The sequence below is a fragment of the Crinia signifera genome, chromosome 3, assembly GCF_055691185.1.
Source record: "Crinia signifera chromosome 3, ASM5569118v1, whole genome shotgun sequence".
Classification (NCBI taxonomy): domain Eukaryota; kingdom Metazoa; phylum Chordata; class Amphibia; order Anura; family Myobatrachidae; genus Crinia; species Crinia signifera.
In genome coordinates, this window is record NC_139219.1 from 302,606,471 (window position 1) to 302,628,877 (window position 22,407).

Here is a 22,407-nt window from a genome sequence, read left to right on the forward strand (position 1 = left end):
GCCCTAGGGCAGCTGCCCAGTAAGCTCATATATTAAGATGGCCCTGATGCAGATGCTGCGGCCCAAAACATGGCTGGCATTGCTTAGCAGCTAGGCTGTGCAGCGAGGGGGCAGCCAGTGAGGTGCGAGCACTTTGCTGTGTAGCAAATTGCTCATGCTTTAGAGATGTGCCCTCAAAGGTTTGGGGGCACATCACGGGCCGAGGAATCGCAAAACTGACACCCAGTCTGAAACAGGCCGTTTGTGCAGGGAAGTAGCACTGAGGATTCCATTTGAATGGGTATATTTCTGATGTATTTTTATGTTCGTTCAGGGAGATTGCCATATTCTTCAGGGAGTCAGGGAGATCGCTCCTATTTCAGGGAGCCTCCTGCAGAATGTAAGTGGAGAGAGATGAAGTACCAACCAACCAGCTCCTGGCATTTTTCGACATGGCTGTTAGGAGTTGATTGCTTGGTGTTTTCGGTCTGATTCAGACCCGCTCACAGGGCTGTGAATTCGCAGCCCAATTCACGAATGACCGCGGATGTGCTGCACATGCTCAAGCACTGCTTGCAGGGTGACATATATCTACAGCATAGATAGATAGATAGATAGATAGATAAAATACCACATGAAAAGCCTGTGTTTGTCCCTCTGTACCTTACTCTGTAGGAGCCGTGACAGGCTCAGTGCTGCCTTTGTTTAAAAACCCTCCCATAATGAGGCCGCCGCTGCTGCTGTCCTCTCAGCCTCTGACCTCTTGTGCAAAGTCTCATGGGATTTAGTAATGCACTGCACACTTGTGCAGTCAGTGTGCCTGGGCTCCCGATGCTCAGCACCATTAATCATTGTCCCATTGGTGGAGAGGTGAAGCTGCAGCACTACCCCACTCCCATGGTTAAAACCTTTAGCTAAAAAAACACAGGGGGCCCCTAGATAGAGTAAGGCCAAGGGGTACTGACCCACTGAGCCCCCCCTTAATCCGGCCCTGGGTAAATGAACGTTTAAAGCTATGTGCGCTGGTATAGTTACAGGGTGGAGTGTAAATGATTACTATTCGTTGTACAAACTACATTCCGTGTGCCAATATGTAACATTACCGTAATACCTCCCATATAAACAGTAATCCCCATGCTGATGTTTGTGTACATTGCAGGAGACAGCACCCGCTGACTGGAGTACATACTGCAGCTACGCCTTGTTTATTACAGATCTAAGCTAACAGGATGTAGCTGTGTACTGTACAGAAGTGGCGGTAGCAATGCGCCTGAGCTTGTCATCCCAGCTGGAACCAGCCTGCTGAGTGCGAGGAGTAACTGGCCTCAGCTGCGTCCATTCATAGGACCACTGCATGCAAAGGGAGCACAGCTGCTGTCATTGTCAGCCTGGAACTTCTCCATGCATGTTGCAGGAAAACAGGGGCACATCCATAAGAGAATGATGGATGTCAGTTGAAAAGCTATGTACCCCTCATAAAACTCCACCACCATGCAATGTCCAGTGCCCCCCTTTAATATCCACCCAATATCACCCGCTCGCACAGCCCCTAATTGTCCACAGTACAGTAACCCCCATTTAATGTTCACAGCACAGCAGCCCCCACCCCTTCAGTGTCCACAGCAGCATTACGATGACTTTTTAATACACCTGTCTGAGAGAGGCACCAAGGGACCCCACCACCATCATGTTAAATTCCCCAAGTCCTTTAGGAAGGGGCAGGGCAAAACTTATGGTCATTCCCAGCCTTTTAGTTCTGCCCAGAGGTGCCGATTTATGTTTTTGCTGGTGGGTGCTCAAGCCTATTGAAAGGAGGTGTAGCCTTGTGAAATGGGGCATGTCATTTGGGGAAGGGAAATTAATGCACCCAGTACCGTTGGATAAACAATCTCAGCTGTAATGGCACAGAGCAGCATCTTGTATGTGCAAATGCGTATATGTGCCAGCCGCTGGGTCATGCTGAACTAAGGCGCCTGCCTGCGTCCGCGTATTACTCTGCGGATGGCATACACTCCTCTGAGTCCCGGTATACCCACCGTCATACTATCCCCTGGGTGGTGGTGCAGTTTCTGCGGCCTCACATCAACAAGCAAATACAGTGGCCCTGCATCGAGACTCTAGAGTTACAGACACGTTGGTTCTCACTAATTCCTGTGGGTGCTCGGGCCCTTGAGCACCCACAGAATTGGCACCTATGGTTCTAGCACATGTTGCGGGATGGACAACCAGCTGTTATAGCTGCAGCAGATCCTAGTGCCTGACAGCTCTCTGAAACAGGATAGAGACAGCAGTGCTGCTGCCGATCTCCTTTGAAAAAAAATCCAGAAACGGCAGGGTGTGTCTCGTTTCCCCCCCCCTCCCCCTGGATCCGCCTGTGTATGAAAAGCAAACAAATTTAATAAAAGGTTTCATTTTGATAACATCATATCAGGATGAGTTACCACTGCTTGTGGACTTTTGTATCTTGATTCCTGGGTGTTGATGGATTCAGGACCTATGAATTCTTTCCCTTTTCCTCATGTGTAACAATCATACTTCTTTATGATCTGCGAGTGTTCTAGACTCAACTACACATTTCATCCATAAATCCAATTGGATATCAACTTTATCCATACAAATGTTCTGTGTAGCCATTAACCCTTTCAGGTCCAACGTCTAGTCAGGCTCATCAGCCCTAGCACTAGCAGCAGATCCAATGGTGAGCCACTTTAAAATAAGAACATTAACATTGTTCAACATTCAATGTAGACCAGGGATGGGGAAACTTGATTGTGGGACATAAATAGTAGCCAGTTTGTGTAGCCAGTTTGTGAGAACCGCCCACCCTCCCGATCATCTTTACCAGGGCCGTCTTTTCTTATGGGCTTAATGGGCACTTACCCAGGGGCCCAAGGTGTATAGGGGTCCTATGCTGATAGCTGAGGATCCCCTTTTTCCAGGGATACCAGAATTTTGAAAATCGGCCCTGGGGAAATGGAGATATCCAACTTCAAAGCAGCAGTCCACATCCGACCTGTTAATTGCAATTCCCAGTCATACTGTATTTCTCAGGTTCTCTCCACCTTAGAGTTTTTCCGAGAGTACATTCCAAAAGATGGAACTCTCCCCTTTCTGTCAACACCAGTGGCCTGTCTCTATCATGCCCAGAACCAGAGATATCAGCCTTCCAGCAGCCGGTCCCTGCTCCAGCTCCAAACGTCTGGTGTACAGTTTTATATTTTTGTCAATGGATTGCTCTGGCTCCTGATCTCTGATCCCCAAGTCCCCAGCACCTCCTGAAAGTTGGGACTCTAGGTTTTTATACTATTGAAGGCTAAGAAATCTATTTCCAGATAATGGCGATATCTGCAGTCAAACAAGCTGCCCTTCCACCGGAAAATGACGAATATTAAGCCCACTCCATTATCCAACCCTCCCCTGTGTATAAAACACCCCCTACCTCCCTGGAAGTCATTTACAAGGGACCCTTCATACAGCTCAGTGCCCCCTTCCACACGTTAGTGTTCACCCTCCCACCACATGTGCAGTAAAGGAGTAATTAGCAGAAGTTACTGCTCCAGGTCCTACATGTTGAGTGGAAGATAGAGCACCCACTGCAACCCGTGGGACATCACAGCTGCTGCTGATAGCACCACTCACCCCTAGGAGGGGAGAATGGGTAAGGGCCCCAGTGCATTGCTTTGCCCAGGGGCCCACACTGCTGTTAAGATGGCTCTGGTCTTTACCGGAAATAAGGAAGGGACTGGGAGTCTCGCGTGAGGTGGTGAGTGACGCGGGCGGTTGCGAGATCAAGCGATCCAGCAGCACTGCAGCAGCAACCGGGCGCCGGCTGCCCTTATTGATCGGCAGCCGGAGGTGAGATACTTTTAAAGGTGATAATGTTGGTCCGGCCCCCGGAAGAATTTCATACATTACAAATGGCCCTTCTATGAAAAAAGGTTCCCCACCCCTGATGTAGACCATTTAAACCAGACTTTGAATTCCAAACATTGTTTTGACTGCAAAGGGTTAAGAAAGAGTCTAGGAATTTGCTTCTTGATAAATACAGGAAATGGAAAGAAACATAAGTATACACTTAGAGGCCTGTGCAATATAGCGCCTCATCTTCCCTCTTATAATGATGTATTCCATTATATAATGCCGCAGCAGTTTATAGCTCTGGTATAGAGACAGCTGCCCTCTGTCCCTGGGAACCTCAACACTACTGTTCTTTTGGGCTGTTTCGCGAATTCTCAGGTTGGACAATTATGAAAGGACTGCGCGTGCATGCGGGTCACAGTACACACGGATCATTCGCAGACGTGCACAGGGTTGAATTTCACTCTGGGTGGGCTGCGGCTATCTGATTGCAGTACCTTGCAACATTGCACAACAGCGTTGAGGTCTGAATCAGGCCCTTTATTGTAAACTATGCACCCTCCCGTCCATCTTCACATGCAGGACAACGTAGGGTATCGCTAGCGGGAGCCATGTTTGTAGTGATTGCTGAGTATGGGAGGGTATGGATCATTAGGTCTACAAGAGAATGGTCGACAAGCATTGGGTCAACACCATTAGGTCGACATGGGTGTAGGTCGACATGGGTCTAGGTCCTTGATGGCTAACCTTGACACTCCAGATGTTGTTGAACTACACATCCCAGCATGCTTCCTGTTAGGCCATGCTAAATCTGATGCAGAGCATGCTGGGATGTGTAGTTCAACAACATCTGGAGTGTCAAGGTTAGCCATCAAGCATCTAGGTCATGGGTCTTCAAACTGTGGCCCTCCAGATGTTGTGAAACTACAAATCCCAGCATGCCTTGACACAGTTTTGCTATAAGAGAGTGTTAAAACTGTGGCAAGGCATGCTGGGATTTGTAGTTTCACAACATCTGGAGGGCCACCGTTTGAAGACCCATGGTCTAGGTCAACAAGGGTGTAGGTCGACAGGTCATTAGGTCAACACAAGCAATAGGTCAACATGGGCAAGGTCGACAGTCAAAAGGTTGACATGGGGTTTTTTACTGTTTTGTTTTTTTACCTGAATGTCGACACAGTCCACGTACCACCATCAAATGGCTCGCTGCACTCGCTATGCTTTGGGCACGGTGCCTCGCTATGCTCGGCACACTATTTTATTCTCCCGCCATGCCCTAGTGGATGGTAGGGCATGAAATACCGCCCGTGGGCACATGTTGGCTCAAAAAAACATTGAAAAACCCAATGTAGACCTTTTGACTGTCGACCTTGCCCATGTCGACCCAATGCTTGTGTCGACCTAATGACCTGTCGACCTAGACCCATGCCGACCTAGACCCATGTCGACCTCTCAGCGGTCGACCTAATGGTGTCGACCCAATGAACGACCGTATCCCGTATGGGATGCTGGCTTTGATACATTTCTATTCTGCTGTGTGTCTACATACATTGTTCCTGTTCTGTGTACATTGCATACCTCCCAACTTTGGCACTTCAGCAGGCGGGACGCTGCTGCTGCTCGCCAGAGGCGCGCCGAAATTTCCGGGGGCGTGGCCTAATTTGGGGGCGTGACCTATACTCGCGACTCTTCCGCGAGGCCACGCCCCCATTTTGCCGCTATGGGGGCATGACCCAGAGGCTCTGTGAGCCTCTAGCCATGCCCCCAGCCCCCTGGCTGCGGGAATAGACGCTGTGCGCATGCGCACAGCGTTTATTCCCCGCTGCTTAGCAGCTGACAGGGGGGACTCCCAACAGCCCCCCCACACCGCGGGACACTGCCGCCCGCGGGTGGGACAGCGGGACAGGCCCTGACAATCGGGACTGTCCCGATAAAATATGGACTGTTGGGAGGTATGACATTGTATTATTTAGAAATACAAGAAACTGTTATTCTAGTTACATTTTAAAAAAAGTTAAACGACCTCTTAAATCAGGCAGGGCCTGTGCTGCTGTCCTACAACTGCAGCTCTCAGCCCTCTTGTCTATTCTGCCCTAGGCGATGAATGAGTTCACAGCATCATTAACAAGCTGCACACATATACTAGAATGTGCTGCTGCTGCTGGGTGACAAAGAGCGCTCTATTCTGTCCTGCTCAGCCGCTGGCTGCTGTAGTTTAATAGGTGCTATTCTATAGCTGGATGGAGGTACTGCATGGGATACACTGGGATGCTGGCAGCCTTCTGGAGCTCTCTGTGAATCCACTGATCTTACCTGCAAGGACTACAACATGGGGAGGGTGAAACAGATCTTACACTCCTTGAAGTACAACAGCCTTTTGTCCGAATCAGAAGTTAAAAAGACAACGGTTTGTAACATATGATTACCAGTGATCTCTAGAAGCGTGTCTCACATTTCTTGTTATTGAATATTGGGTCGATTCAGGATCGCTCGTTGCGATGCGAATTTGACCCCAGCCCCGATGATTATACACTCGCCGGTTCGTAGGGGAACACTCACCTTTTTTTGACTTTCAAAAAAACTAGGCGTTCCCCTGTAGAAGCAGGCGTGGCGATGCCTGCTCGGGGATTGGTGGCTGAGGTCACATGACGTCAGCCCGTGACCCGTCTTGCGAGGGGATGTGTTCCTCGTACACATCCCCTGGCATGGTATCGAAGGGATTTGTCGGGGCGGTGTTCGGGCTTGCGGCGTTTATGGGTCCGCTAGGAAGCAAATGTACGTTGCCTAGTGAGCCAACCTGAATCAGGGCCTAGCGAGCTAACCTGAATCAGGCCCATAGTGTAATCACTTGAGGCTTGCTGTAACATGCATAGTATAATTGCATTCTGCATGAATATAGAAATGTACAGATAGAATAGAATAGAATCAACTTTTTTTGCCATGTATGCTTGCGCACACTAGGAATCTTTTGTGGATATACAGATGTTATAGGGACAGCTGTTCAGGCAATGGATACTAGCCCTGTTAGGCTGGTTTCACACACTCCGGCTCCTGCCGGACGGTGAAATCCCGCACGGCCAGGGAGCCGTGCCGCACACAGTAGTGGTGAATGGACACTATTGTGTCCATTCACACGGGACGGCCACGGCCCGGCCGCACGGCTGCAGCCGGATCCCATCACTGGAAGGGAGGGCTGCCGGGCTGTGGCCATCCCCACCATTGTAATCTGCTGAGTGCGGCACGGCTCCCTGGCCGTGCGGGATTTCACCGTCCGGCAGCAGCCGGAGTGTGTGAAACCAGCCTATCAGACAGATGCTGATAACTTGTCTAGTAATATAACTTATGGATCATTTAATTAGTATCAGAAAGATTATAGGATACTTTTGGTTTAGTGCTGCGCTCCGCCCTTTTGTATGGTTGAAATGTAAGAATAAATGTAGAAATGAATAAAGAATAAATCGTGGGTGTTAATTTAAATAAAATGAAGCTTTACTGGTAATAATAAGGTGAATGAATGACACTAATAATCAGTACAATGATTCAATTAGTCAATCAATAAGATAAATCAAGTAAAACAAAATAAAACAAAACAAAACAAAACAAAAGCCAAAAAACCAAAACAAAAATGTAAGAGTTCTGTGTGTTCTCCGCACAACACAGAACAAGAAAGGTTGATTGAATAAGTAAAATAAACTAAACCAAAAACAAAAAGCAAAACCAGAGTCGTGATTACTAAGGTGCATACACGTTACTTGTAGCTAGAGTAAGCCGGGTTGCTCCCGGTTCCACTCTGATGGTGTTAATAGTGTCAATGTGTCAGAAAACGGCGTCCCGTTAGCTGACAATGTCTGGGGGTGTGCACAGTCCTTAAAGGTGAATCTTCAGGTACCTCTTTAGCATTGGTGGTCAGTGGCGCCCGGTTTTCGGGGGAAAGTAATTGCCTGACGCCGCAGGTTGCCCGGACTTCTGGAGACTCTTACAGCGGGACCGCTTGCACTCGGGGCTGCGCGTTAACACTGCTCCCTGTGCTGCGGTACACTCACTGTGAAGTCTCCCTGTCTCGGAGGTTTGCAGGACACCGCCACGGATACCGATGTGGTCCGCGGCTGTGCCTGCTTCACCTCTCTACGGGTTTCCTGCACCGGTAAACTTTCCTCTCCCCGTACTCACCTCTGCTCTCGGCGGCCTCGGTCCCACGATGTGACTGACGTGTACAGTCTGGCGCGTGCACACGCCGGCTGTCAGCGTCTCTGCTTCCAATGTCCTGGCGTTTCAGCCTGTTAGCGGGATCTGCTTACAAGTGTTGGGTCAGTGGTTAGCAGATCCCGCTAACAGGCTGAAACGCCAGGACATTGGAAGCAGAGACGCTGACAGCCGGCGTGTGCACGCGCCAGACTGTACACGTCAGTCACATCGTGGGACCGAGGCCGCCGAGAGCAGAGGTGAGTACGGGGAGAGGAAAGCTCACCGGTGCAGGAAACCCGTAGAGAGGTGAAGCAGGCACAGCCGCGGACCACATCGGTATCCGTGGCGGTGTCCTGCAAACCTCCGAGACAGGGAGACTTCCAGTGTCGTGCGGTGAGGCCAGTGGCTGGTGAGGCACTGGCTAGTATCAGAGCCAGAGTTTGCAGTGGTCAACTTGGACATAAGCCCCATACACACTAGACGACTAGAGGGTCATTAATGATGTACAGGAGCACGCATTGTTATCAATATTAAGCGTACACACTAAACTTTTTTTTTTTTTACCCCTAACCCCCACCTCATACATAATCCCCAAAGCCTTAAATATTTTAGGATCCCCACTCTCTCTCCCTATAATATATATATGTAATTAGCTTTTCCCACTGCCACCTTTTAAAATAAATTTAATGATTCACCCTCAACAAGCTGAACTCTTGCTCTTGGGGAGCAAAGTCAGGCAGTGTCACACAGGCCTCCTGCAGACACCTACTAGTTATCACCGGCACCTGCAGCAGCGATACAGGAGCAAGCAGCGCTGTGGCAGGCAAGTACAGCCAGAGGTGCACCCCATCGGGAGAAGTCTACTTCTCTCCTTCAGCAGCGCTGCTTGCTTCTGCACTGTTCATGCCGGTGATTACCAGAAGAAGATTCCACGCTGGCCCCTGAGCCCTCACCTCAATGGATTCCTCCAATGGATGCTGCGCTGCAATGCTCTTCAGCCCTGGATGCAGGGGCTGCGGCGGTATTCTGGGAGCGGGATTGCCGGCACTCGGTGGTGTGCTGGGAGCGAGGTCCTACTAGCAGGGTTGTCAGCAGGGGACAGGTCCGGGGCTCAGCGCTTTCCTGAGAGCGGGGTTGCCGCCACACAATGGGGTCCTGGGATGCAGGCACAGCCATGTCACGCTCTATGCGGCTGCATCCCTACTGTAATTATAAGTCGGACCTGAGTGGAGGTCCGGGCGGCACGCTAATTGTATCCGGGTGGCAGGGAAACTGTCCTCCCCGGCAAGAAGAAGGGGGATTGGAGTAAGTTAGTAGCTGCAGACATAGGTGCCGATTTATGTTTTTGCTGGTGGGTGCTCAAACAAAAAATATAGGGGAGTGGCTTCATGTGGAAGGGGCGTAGCTACAAAATTATACCAAATTATTTTATTTGTTTTATTTTAAAAATCAAATAAATAGTAAAAAGACAATGTTCCTTTAAGAAACCTAAAATACATATAATCCAGCAACTCAGGGTTAAAATATCCACAAGGGGTAATACGGGGTGGGAAAAGCAAGTAAAAGTTCTACCTCCACTCCCGTCCACACCTTATAATTAATGGCATTGAGGTCATTGGAAAGCTCTGTTATCCTCTGCTGCAGCCGTGGTCCCAGCTTCCAGCAGCGTAGATAAGTAGATTTATATGTGAGAGGCAGTCCGTGTGTGCAGGAGCTGTCTATGCAGGAGTTACTATCGTGCAGCCGGCTTTTGATCCTTCCCATGCCGTCTGTGATTGTAATGTCTGTAGCAGACGCTGGTTCTCTCCCGGCTTTTGTGATATAATACCGGCTGTCAGTGCAGCAAGTTCCTTGAGGGAGTTCGCTGGATAAAGTGAGCTAAAATATTGTATAATAAGGGTGACCACATCCAGCCGTCGCCTGTACTGACTCTGGAGGAGTACAGCGCAGGACGGGGGAGAGGGAGGGGGGAGCGCGGTGTGACACCAGCATGTCACATCGTGAGCCGGACAGAGCTTCAATATGGATGGGCTGACTGTGCGGCCAGCCACCAGCTGAATAGACAGGTTAAATTAATGGTTAGAACGTTCCTCCTTGATGGCGTCCACTCCCGCTGTCTGTGTGTTCCTCATATGCTGGAAGCTGCACGATTATCTGATGCCCAATCACATCTGTCCCAGTGACAGGGAAGTGCTTTCATATGGGCAGAAAGCACGTCCCTGTCACTGAGGCAGTGCTATAGGTGCTGCTTCTTTTTTAATGGGCTTTTACAGCCCGGTGCTCAGCCCTGCCTCCTACCCGCCCCCTCTTTCTGAACATTTAACATTTACAGCCGGAAGCACCGATCTCGGTGCCTCTGAAACCAATTATAAAAAATGTATGTAGTAAAAATTATTACATTAATATAAATCAAATACTTATAAAAGAATGTGTCATAAGTATTTTATTATTTTAACCATTAATTACAGGGGAGGCACTGCCTCCCCTGCCTCCCCTGACTGCACGTCCCTGGAGACTTCACAGTGAGTGTACCGCAGCACAGGGAGCAGTGTTAACGCGCAGCCCCGAGTGCAAGCGGTCCCGCTGTAAGAGTCTCCAGAAGTCCGGGCAACCTGCGGCGTCAGGCAATTACTTTCCCCCGAAAACCGGGCGCCACTGACCACCAATGCTAAAGAGGTACCTGAAGATTCACCTTTAAGGACTGTGCACACCCCCAGACATTGTCAGCTAACGGGACGCCGTTTTCTGACACACTGACACTATTAACACCATCAGAGTGGAACCGGGAGCAACCCGGCTTACTCTAGCTACAAGTAACGTGTATGCACCTTAGTAATCACGACTCTGGTTTTGCTTTTTGTTTTTGGTTTAGTTTATTTTACTTATTCAATCAACCTTTCTTGTTCTGTGTTGTGCGGAGAACACACAGAACTCTTAAACAGGACATTTTTGTTTTGGTTTTTTGGCTTTTGTTTTGTTTTGTTTTATTTTGTTTTACTTGATTTATCTTATTGATTGACTAATTGAATCATTGTACTGATTATTAGTGTCATTCATTCACCTTATTATTACCAGTAAAGCTTAATTTTATTTAAATTAACACCCACGATTTATTCTTTATTCATTTCTACATTTATTCTTACATTTCAACCATAAAAAAGGGCGGAGCGCAGCACTAAACCAAAAGTATCCTATAATCAAACCCAGCGGATTAGTCATCCGTAAGTGCGGCAGCTAGCCCAAGGATTCGGTGCGCAGGTGCAACCCCCGATACTGTAAAGTATCAGAAAGATGTTACAACTTTACTCATCCCAACTTTACTTATTAAGGCCGCCTTTCATATAAATCCTGATTCATTAGTGTTTATTGGCCTTTATTCTGGTTGACTTCCACCGCACGCTCCTCCACACCCCTGCCCATCCACTGAGGGCGCGCACAAACAGCTGCTGCACATGCGCATAAAAAATTATGTCGCAAACAATCAGTCCCCTGTGCGAATGCGCAGGAGAACAATTTAATCTGAATAATGAATTGTGTGTAATAGGAAGATTTAAAATAGCATCATTTATCTATCACTGATTCACATGTCTAATACCAATACCTAAATCTCTGAATTAATACTACATAACACTTTTATGAAAGCAAAGAAAAAAGGGAATTTATGGAAAACCGTATACTCAGTGTGTATGTACTGAGCGTTTTTCAGCCCAGCTATTTTTGCCCAGTGTGTATGGACCTTTAATTAATTAGCCCATTCTAGAAGATAATAGGGTCATTCCATAATAACAAACGTTACATTGTGACTAAAAAGATCATGTGAAATATATATATTTTGAGCATGTGTTTTGAATATTTTGTGTAAGTAAATGATGTTTGTGTGGTACACGATATGCTTTAATTTTGATGCAAAGCTTTCCATGAAAACTGGTAACAAACGTTACAAGAGAAGACCATTTTCATGGAATGACCCAATATCTGATTGGTTGCATAGCAACATCCCATCTGAAATAGAACTCCCATCGTAGTAAATTCCCCCCAAAGCACTAACCAGCTTCTAAAGGTAATTTATAAAACCAGAGATGCGGGAGACATTGGAGTCATCTGCCGCTGGGCTCCTGCTCCCAAAGGGGCACCTATCCTCCCCTGCAAGTTTGAATCAGTTAAAGCCGTTGATATCGCTTCTGCGGCTGACTCCCCTTCCTAGACGTCCCATCAGATTCTGTCTATAATTTCTCTAATGCATCCTAGAAATTGATGGACAGAGTCTAATTGGTTGTTATGGGCAACAACGCCTTTTAAAAAAAAATTGGTTAATTGAAATAGTATATTAGTTCTTGATGTCATATTATGTTGTAGAATATTGCTATTAAATTATGACAAATAATTTTGTTACAATAGTGTATTGGTTACGATGCCAGAGTAAATGACATGCGCAATACTAAATGAGGGCATATAATTAATGAATGCAGGATTGCAGTTGAGGTCACCTTGACAGAAGATACCTCTGTTCATCTCTTGTTGCTCGGTGTAAGTAAGTCAGCAAGGCTAGATGCTTTTAGCAGATCCCATTCCGACAGCAATTCTTGTCAGTTGGCTCCATGACCTGGAAATTTCCTTAAGATAACACTGATCTAATCAGAACACAGGGTTCATCCTTGTGGCGACGCGTTTCTTATCCCCCTGAGTCTCTGTCAGTAGCAAAGGAACTGCATCAAGTTATATGGTGCAGAGTGAGACAGCAACTGCAGAGTCTAATGCTGGGTACACACCAGGACGACTAGGGCCCGATCCCCTCAATCTAGATCCAATTCCGACCAATTGGATGTAGATTGTGTGCTGATTGGGCCCTTTTCTGTCCTGGTGTGGACCGATACCGATCCGATGCACGGTCCCGCGGGTCGGTCGGTCGTTATTGAGATCCTACCTGCTGCAGGTAGGATCTCAATAACGACCATACAGCCGGGTGCGGGTCGCCTTCGGATCGGACCCGCTCACGGTGCACATCGTGAGCGGGTCGTGCCCCCCCGCGTCACCGTGAGCGGGTCGGACGAGCCACTGACGACCCGCTCACGATGTGCATCGTGAGCGGGTAGTCCTGGTGTGTACCCTACATTAGGGGGAAATTAACTAAGATTGAATGAGTATGAATTGTCGTATACGTACCCTTTCGATGTGAAATACGTTCGTATTTGACACATCTTTGAATTTACTAAGTCTGAAATGTGTATGGTTCGTACTTTTGCCGTTCGTATTTTCCGCTGGTTCCAAAAAAAATCACAATCGATAGAATATGTCCGTAAATCTCCATTCCTTTCAATGGCGTCTTACTAAAGATTCGTATTGTCATTTACGTACGGAGTTTGGTGTTTTCACTTTTGTAGTTTTTAGAAATCCGTATTTTTCACGACTTTCAAGTAGAACACGTTTTTGAGACAAATTTAAATCTGACCCATGTTCAACAATCATCCGTGCTCAAGTGTGCTGCCTATAAAAGGACATTAAGGACACAAAAACCTTTCTCTTGCCTTTCCTAGCCATGGCAGCTTTTGACACCCATGAGATTTTCACATTTGGGGCTGTAATAAAACCTGATGCACTGTCAGCAGCGCAGAAAAAGACGACGCCAGGGTCAGGAACTTTCAACCAATGATGGTGCGAATCGTGCTTTTTTTACGTACCAAGTACTTATTAAACGTACAATGGCTCTTATTCTATTTGACTCAGATGGATGCGTATTTTCGGACGGCCACCGAGTGTACTTAGCCCCGCCTACCGTATGGATCGCTCACACCGTCCGAATGCGGTAAGATGCCGAGCGAACGGACCGCGAGTGGATGTTTCATGTCAACAACTCCCCTATCTGTGGGAACCTCCCCATCCTCCGATGGTCCCCGACCATCGAATGATGGACCGAGAGGTCAGACAGCTCAGAGTGTTCCAGACCACTCAGACATATCTCCTTGCGAAAGCAGGGATATGGGCTGGCAGCTGGCATCCGGATATGTCAGCTGTCCGCCTCCCACACGTGCGTCACGGCCGGATTACCATACGTACAGCCAGAGTTTTCATGGGAACGCCCATGAAACATGGGGCCTACGCATGTGCTAATGAGCCCAAACAGCCCTTAACGCCCCTCTCCACCCCCTGCTCGGATTGTTCCAACCGATCGTTTTCTGTACGGAATTCAGACCGTATTCAGAGGTGCGAGGTGTTCGCACATGCGCAGAAACGCCTCTGCACATGCGCAAATACAATACATCGGCCGTCCGACAGAACACGCAGCCCTCCGACTCAATCAGAATAAGGGCCTATGTACGTGCATCCGTATCAAATACAAACGGAAAAGTACGACAGCCTACGAACAACAACGCCATTGAAAAATACGAATGTCATAAATACAACACCTTAGTAAATTATACTTACTCGACCAAACATGTCCCACCCCAAATACACACAAAGCCATTTGATGTGTGAAAAATACAAATACGATTGACATTGCCAAAAATATGAATTGTTCCCCCTTACTGACATCTGAAACTCGCTTTTACTTACAAGTTTTCTTTAAATTTTGATTTCCTTATAATACACAAATGATGTCAATACAGATTGTGTAAAAACATCTGTATATAGTTTACTTCTAGTCCACAGCCCATAGTGAGTGCAAATAATACGCCTGGACATAAACATATTTCTGCTTCAATCCAGCTCTGCCTAGCTGTGGCTAGCTGTACAATTAGGCAGTTTTAGGCAGCTATAAACACCCACAAAGAAAAGAAGTATTCTTATGGATGCACTAAGGACCAAAACATTTATTTTATATATATAAAAATTAACTTTTATTGTTATTCTCATAAAAAGTCTCGTATAGAAGAGAGACCTGATATCCTTGATATGGTGAAATATTAAAAGAAAGATGGTGAATAAAGAAAGGAAAATATATGTGATATTATTAAAATAAGAAAGAGAGGAATGCTTATGTGTGTGTGTGTGTGTGTGTGTGTGTGTGTGAGTCTTATGGTTTCAGTATTTCTCACTCAATGGTGCTATACCATAGACCTCACTTGTTTATTGCTCCGTATTCTTAATGGAAAAGATTTCCTATAACATAGAATGTATGAAAATCTGTGTCAGACAGGCTTATTTTATTCACTGGACATAATTTTTCATATTCAATGAAGACCTCTTGCTCCTAGGGGTCCAGTAGTACAAATAGCCTTTCAGGTTCACCTCAGTGTATTGGCTAAATATTCCTCATGAAGTTCTACCATTAATAACAGTGTTTAGGTATGGTCGATCTGGTCGTTAATGGTAGAACTAGTTTGTATTTTGAAATCCTACACCTTCAGGGTATCTGATAGGGCCTTAACAAGTTAACAGGACTGTGGTCTGAGTAAATACAACAAAGGTTGGGGTAACCCTCCACCAGCGCTCAATAAACATAAGATATCACTTCCCTTTTTATACGTGTGCTTGCTCCTTTCAAAGGCTGGTACCACTGTTTAGCTCTTTCCACTCATCCAGGTTTACATGTAATAAGAGCATATAGGTTTCATAGTGTATACCATTTAATTATGCACACAAAAAGGATAAAATCACATACAGAAAAAATGACAATCACATAAGAAAACACACTGTTCACAATATAATGATAAAAAACACACACAATGAAATCCAATCCATAAAGTGGCGAGTGCAATGGAAATAAAGTGCTGCAGTGTAGTTACCAGATGGTATGTGAACTGTTATTGCAGTTCAAAGTGCGCATGCATAGGAAAGTCCAAGCGGCCCGGGTACAACCTGGATCTCAGATGCTGCTGCTGGTTCCACACCTCCGCATCAGGATGTCCACTGTTCTCGCCTGCCGACGCGTTTCGGACCCTATCTGGGTCCTTTTTCAAGGCTGGGTATGTGTGTGTAAAAAGCAAGTCCGTTTTTATAGTGTCCCATAGAAATTAAACACCTGTAGGTGTGACGCGATGTCCCGGCGTCCCACTTCCGGGTGTCGCGCGTCATCTGACTCATCGCTGGGGCACGTATAGCGCGGTCTCCGGATCTCTCACTTCCGGGTCTGGCGCATCACGTGAGCCGCCGCGTCCTCGTTGCCTGGTGATCTAGGCATCCATGATTAAGCTCCGGTCATGTGATCACACTCCGGAGCACATGATCGAAGTCCATTGCCTTCTGAATAGAGTCCATACTTGATTTCCGCCCTTACATACTATGGGCATAACGGAGTGAATACCTTAGAGATAAAAAATACAGTATAAATACCTTAAAAGCTTAAAAACCAATCATAAAAACCATTTTAACTCGAAATCAGAGTTGATGCCACTGGGTTTGAGGGTATTGTATTTATAAATCATCTGCATTTCAAGTTTAGCAAGTTGCACATCTATATCCCTCCTGCGGCAATGTCCCTCCACATATTTTAGCCCTAAGAATATTTTTATATGGCTGGGAGAACTCCCATGATGTTCTTTAAAATGTTGAGAGAGTGAGTGTGTCTCGACTCCCTTTTTTATATTTCTAATATGCTCACTTAAGCGTATTTTTAGTGGCCGAGACGTTCTCCCGATATAAAATAAATTGCAGGTACATCCAACAAGATAGACAACGTTCTTAATATTACAGGTTATAAATTCTCGTATGTGGTGATCAATACCATTGATGGATATTTTCTCCACTTTTCTTTCTCCTTTTACATTAATGCAGGCGCAACAGGTCCCACATCTGTGGAACCCTTTTGTCCTGATTTCTCGTCTCACTATATTAGAAACATGCATACTTGAAGTGAGTTGGCTACCTAGATTGGCAGCCCTTCTATAAATAAAGGATGGCTTTTCAGGAAGATCTTGGCCTATAATGGGATCCTTCCTAAGTAGGTCCCAATGTTTCCTAAAAGAGCTCTCCACTTTTTTGTGGTGACAATTGTAATCGGAGATAAAAGCAAATTGCGTTCTGTCTGATTGGGTGGGTTGTATCCTATCTTGTAGGAGGGCAGTTCGTGGTACCAAATCCACTTTCTCCATATCTTTTTGGATTGTATTTAAATTATATCCACTGTCCGTGAATTTGGTTATCATATTTGCAGTTTGGAGTTTGTATGTCTCCTCATCTGTGCAATTTCTCTTAATGCGTTTGAATTGCCCCTGTGGGATGCAATCTAACCAGTTCTTGTGATGGCAACTGTTGACATGGATATAGCTTTGGGAATCAGTGGGCTTCGTGTATGTTTTTGTTTTGAGATGACCCTCTTCTACGTAAATAGTTATATCCAAGAAATTAACTGTCACATCACTCACATCAAATGAAAACTCAATATTAAAATCATTGGCGTTGAGATATACACAAAAATCATCTAAAAGTTGTCTCCCCCCTTTCCATAAAAACAAGACATCATCTATGTAGCGGGTCCATGACACCAGGTTCGCCCCGAAAGGATTTGCATCTGAGATCCAGGTTGTACCCGGGCCGCTTGGACTTTCCTATGCATGCGCACTTTGAACTGCAATAACAGTTCACATACCATCTGGTAACTACACTGCAGCACTTTATTTCCATTGCACTCGCCACTTTATGGATTGGATTTCATTGTGTGTGTTTTTTATCATTATATTGTGAACAGTGTGTTTTCTTATGTGATTGTCATTTTTTCTGTATGTGATTTTATCCTTTTTGTGTGCATAATTAAATGGTATACACTATGAAACCTATATGCTCTTATTACATGTAAACCTGGATGAGTGGAAAGAGCTAAACAGTGGTACCAGCCTTTGAAAGGAGCAAGCACACGTATAAAAAGGGAAGTGATATCTTATGTTTATTGAGCGCTGGTGGAGGGTTACCCCAACCTTTGTTGTATTTACTTGTCCTATTTTGGGTGCCTGAGATACACCCCAGGGGTTTCCATACCTCAGCTGCCAGTGCGCACTTGGGAGAACACTCTAACTTTTTTTGTGAATATTGCTTTTATCTCTTCTTGAGTATTCATCCATTGGTGCAGCAAAAAAATGTTTAAATACAAAGATCAAAGACGCTCCATGTTCGAAAAATTATTTGGGGATGGAGGGGAACACATAGAACTCCTAGATGAGAGCCTTGAAGGAGTAATGAAAAAATTAGAACAAATTCTCCTAAAAGAAAATAAGATATGGTGGGAAACGGTGACTCTAGAGCAGTACGTTGCCCACCAATTGATACCAAGGGGTCTCAAAATAAAAAAAGAAGCTTCCTTCAATACAGCATCTGAAAGCTTTAAAAATGAATGGACTAAAATCACCAGCAGCTGCTCCTTCCAATTGATGAACCTCATCATAGAGGAACGAAGGAAGGAACTAACTGCTCTTGATAAAGAAATAAAGAAATATAAAGAATTAGTAGGACGGTTTGAAAACATGCCCGAATATAAAGCTTTTGAGGCAAGAATTGAGAATAGTATCAAAAAAAATGAAAAACTCATATTAGATAAAAAAATGCGTAAATTTATAAGAGACAAGAAGGAAGTGCAGGATGATGAGGATGACGAGGAGGATGAATCCTCTGATACAGAACATGAGATCACCTGTCCGCTAAGCACCCCCAAACCCCATAGGGAATTATATAGATCTGGCAGGAGTGATTACAAACAAAAAGATTCATATAAAGAAAGAGAATATCCTGCTAGAGAGACATACCATCAAAAAGTACAATTTAAAACGGGTCAGAGAAGTAGGAGAAGCCCAATCGTATACCAACAACCTAAGACAAATTATAAAAAATATGATAGTTATGATCATTTTAAAAAAGCGGATTATTTTAGGAGAAGTACTACTAGGAGACAGGAAACAGCAAACCGCTGGCGTCCTGATGCCAACCAATCTAAACGTGGAAATTGGGATACAGAAGAAAAAAGATTGGGAGAGGACCGGTTCCTAAAAAACAGATTTAGACCTCTGACCCAAGAAAATGAGAATGCTCATTTTTTAGACAGACGGCATGGCTACCATCTCAAATAAGAAATAGGACCAAAAGAGGAACTAGGGGTGGAATTAAAAACAAGAAGGTAAAAAGGAAGAGAGAAAGAAAAAAACATAAAAAACCAAAGGCCAATTCACATCAAAACCCCATGGAGGCAAACCCAGAGACGCATACAAGACAGCAGGTTAAAATTTTCAATATAAGTCAACATCAATTAACCCTAGATGAAGAAAAAGTATTACACAAGGGCCTCAAATATGCCCCCACGGCCACACTAAATAAATTTAATACCTTTATTGACATCAATAAATTTGTAAGAAAGATCTGTCTCAAAAAATTCTTTAAGTCCAATAACTTGGATAGTGAGGGAGAAATACAGACAAATACCCCTTTTAAACCGAAATCGATATTCTTCCCATCCTATATCAAAGGAAATTGGGTAGAGTCCTTTAGTCAGCTGGTGCAGGAAGATATCAAAAATATAGACACCAAAGAAAGAAAGGCCAACCTAACTAATAAAGAACGACAGGCTCTTAAAAATTTGAAGCAGAATAAAGAAATTACGATAAAACCCGCCGACAAAGGCGGGGGCATCGTAATAATGGACACCTCATGGTATGAGACTGAAGTCCTCAGACAGTTGGGGGACAAAGAGACTTATCAAAAATTACGGTCAGATCCGACTAAGAGAATAATGGATAACTTGAAGAGTCTACTAGATATGTACCAACTAAATGGAACCATAACGGAAAAAGAGTCTAAGTTTCTGTGGATTCCACAACCTGTCATTCCAGTCATTTATATATTACCAAAGGTACATAAAAACCCATTAGTACCACCAGGACGTCCTATCGTAGCTGGAATTGAGTCGGTGACCTCCAATTTATCGGAGTTCATCGACTATTATCTCCAGCCTTTAGTGCTAAAAAATCCCTCACATTTACGAGATACTAAGGACCTGTTACAAAAATTGCCTAATTTTAAGTGGGAAGAAGGATTTTATCTAATAACAGCAGATGTAAAATCGCTCTACACAATAATCAATCATGAACAGGGTGTAGAAGCCATTAAATACACTTTAAACAATAGCACTTTAGAAAAAAAATCTACAAGAATTTTTAATTAAAGGGGTATCATTTATTTTAAATAATAATTATTTTATGTTTAAAGGTGATCACTATGTACAGCGGGTCGGGACCGCTATGGGCACCAGGTTCGCCCCGAGCTATGCTAATTTATTTATGGGATATTGGGAGCAGGATAAGATATGGACCAACAATCCTTTCGGGGCGAACCTGGTGTCATGGACCCGCTACATAGATGATGTCTTGTTTTTATGGAAAGGGGGGAGACAACTTTTAGATGATTTTTGTGTATATCTCAACGCCAATGATTTTAATATTGAGTTTTCATTTGATGTGAGTGATGTGACAGTTAATTTCTTGGATATAACTATTTACGTAGAAGAGGGTCATCTCAAAACAAAAACATACACGAAGCCCACTGATTCCCAAAGCTATATCCATGTCAACAGTTGCCATCACAAGAACTGGTTAGATTGCATCCCACAGGGGCAATTCAAACGCATTAAGAGAAATTGCACAGATGAGGAGACATACAAACTCCAAACTGCAAATATGATAACCAAATTCACGGACAGTGGATATAATTTAAATACAATCCAAAAAGATATGGAGAAAGTGGATTTGGTACCACGAACTGCCCTCCTACAAGATAGGATACAACCCACCCAATCAGACAGAACGCAATTTGCTTTTATCTCCGATTACAATTGTCACCACAAAAAAGTGGAGAGCTCTTTTAGGAAACATTGGGACCTACTTAGGAAGGATCCCATTATAGGCCAAGATCTTCCTGAAAAGCCATCCTTTATTTATAGAAGGGCTGCCAATCTAGGTAGCCAACTCACTTCAAGTATGCATGTTTCTAATATAGTGAGACGAGAAATCAGGACAAAAGGGTTCCACAGATGTGGGACCTGTTGCGCCTGCATTAATGTAAAAGGAGAAAGAAAAGTGGAGAAAATATCCATCAATGGTATTGATCACCACATACGAGAATTTATAACCTGTAATATTAAGAACGTTGTCTATCTTGTTGGATGTACCTGCAATTTATTTTATATCGGGAGAACGTCTCGGCCACTAAAAATACGCTTAAGTGAGCATATTAGAAATATAAAAAAGGGAGTCGAGACACACTCACTCTCTCAACATTTTAAAGAACATCATGGGAGTTCTCCCAGCCATATAAAAATATTCTTAGGGCTAAAATATGTGGAGGGACATTGCCGCAGGAGGGATATAGATGTGCAACTTGCTAAACTTGAAATGCAGATGATTTATAAATACAATACCCTCAAACCCAGTGGCATCAACTCTGATTTCGAGTTAAAATGGTTTTTATGATTGGTTTTTAAGCTTTTAAGGTATTTATACTGTATTTTTTATCTCTAAGGTATTCACTCCGTTATGCCCATAGTATGTAAGGGCGGAAATCAAGTATGGACTCTATTCAGAAGGCAATGGACTTCGATCATGTGCTCCGGAGTGTGATCACATGACCGGAGCTTAATCATGGATGCCTAGATCACCAGGCAACGAGGACGCGGCGGCTCACGTGATGCGCCAGACCCGGAAGTGAGAGATCCGGAGACCGCGCTATACGTGCCCCAGCGATGAGTCAGATGACGCGCGACACCCGGAAGTGGGACGCCGGGACATCGCGTCACACCTACAGGTGTTTAATTTCTATGGGACACTATAAAAACGGACTTGCTTTTTACACACACATACCCAGCCTTGAAAAAGGACCCAGATAGGGTCCGAAACGCGTCGGCAGGCGAGAACAGTGGACATCCTGATGCGGAGGTGTGGAACCAGCAGCAGCATCTGAGATCCAGGTTGTACCCGGGCCGCTTGGACTTTCCTATGCATGCGCACTTTGAACTGCAATAACAGTTCACATACCATCTGGTAACTACACTGCAGCACTTTATTTCCATTGCACTCGCCACTTTATGGATTGGATTTCATTGTGTGTGTTTTTTATCATTATATTGTGAACAGTGTGTTTTCTTATGTGATTGTCATTTTTTCTGTATGTGATTTTATCCTTTTTGTGTGCATAATTAAATGGTATACACTATGAAACCTATATGCTCTTATTACATGTAAACCTGGATGAGTGGAAAGAGCTAAACAGTGGTACCAGCCTTTGAAAGGAGCAAGCACACGTATAAAAAGGGAAGTGATATCTTATGTTTATTGAGCGCTGGTGGAGGGTTACCCCAACCTTTGTTGTATTTACTTGTCCTATTTTGGGTGCCTGAGATACACCCCAGGGGTTTCCATACCTCAGCTGCCAGTGCGCACTTGGGAGAACACTCTAACTTTTTTTGTGAATAGG

General features: G+C 44.9%; 1 protein-coding gene across 2 annotated transcripts in view; it reads left to right on the plus strand.

Annotated features, from left to right (window-relative positions):
- Window positions 1-6,119: 6,119 nt before the first annotated feature.
- Window positions 6,120-22,407, plus strand: part of LPIN1 (lipin 1) — a 107,991-nt gene continuing 91,703 nt past the window's right edge. The window contains exon 1 of one of the 2 annotated variants that reach the window (XM_083178559.1): window positions 6,120-6,244. In XM_083178559.1, coding sequence (XP_083034685.1) covers window positions 6,167-6,244 — 78 coding nt within the window. In that variant the 5' untranslated portion in view covers window positions 6,120-6,166. The remainder of the gene's footprint in view (window positions 6,245-22,407) is intronic. The other variant, XM_083178562.1, reaches the window with a different exon arrangement.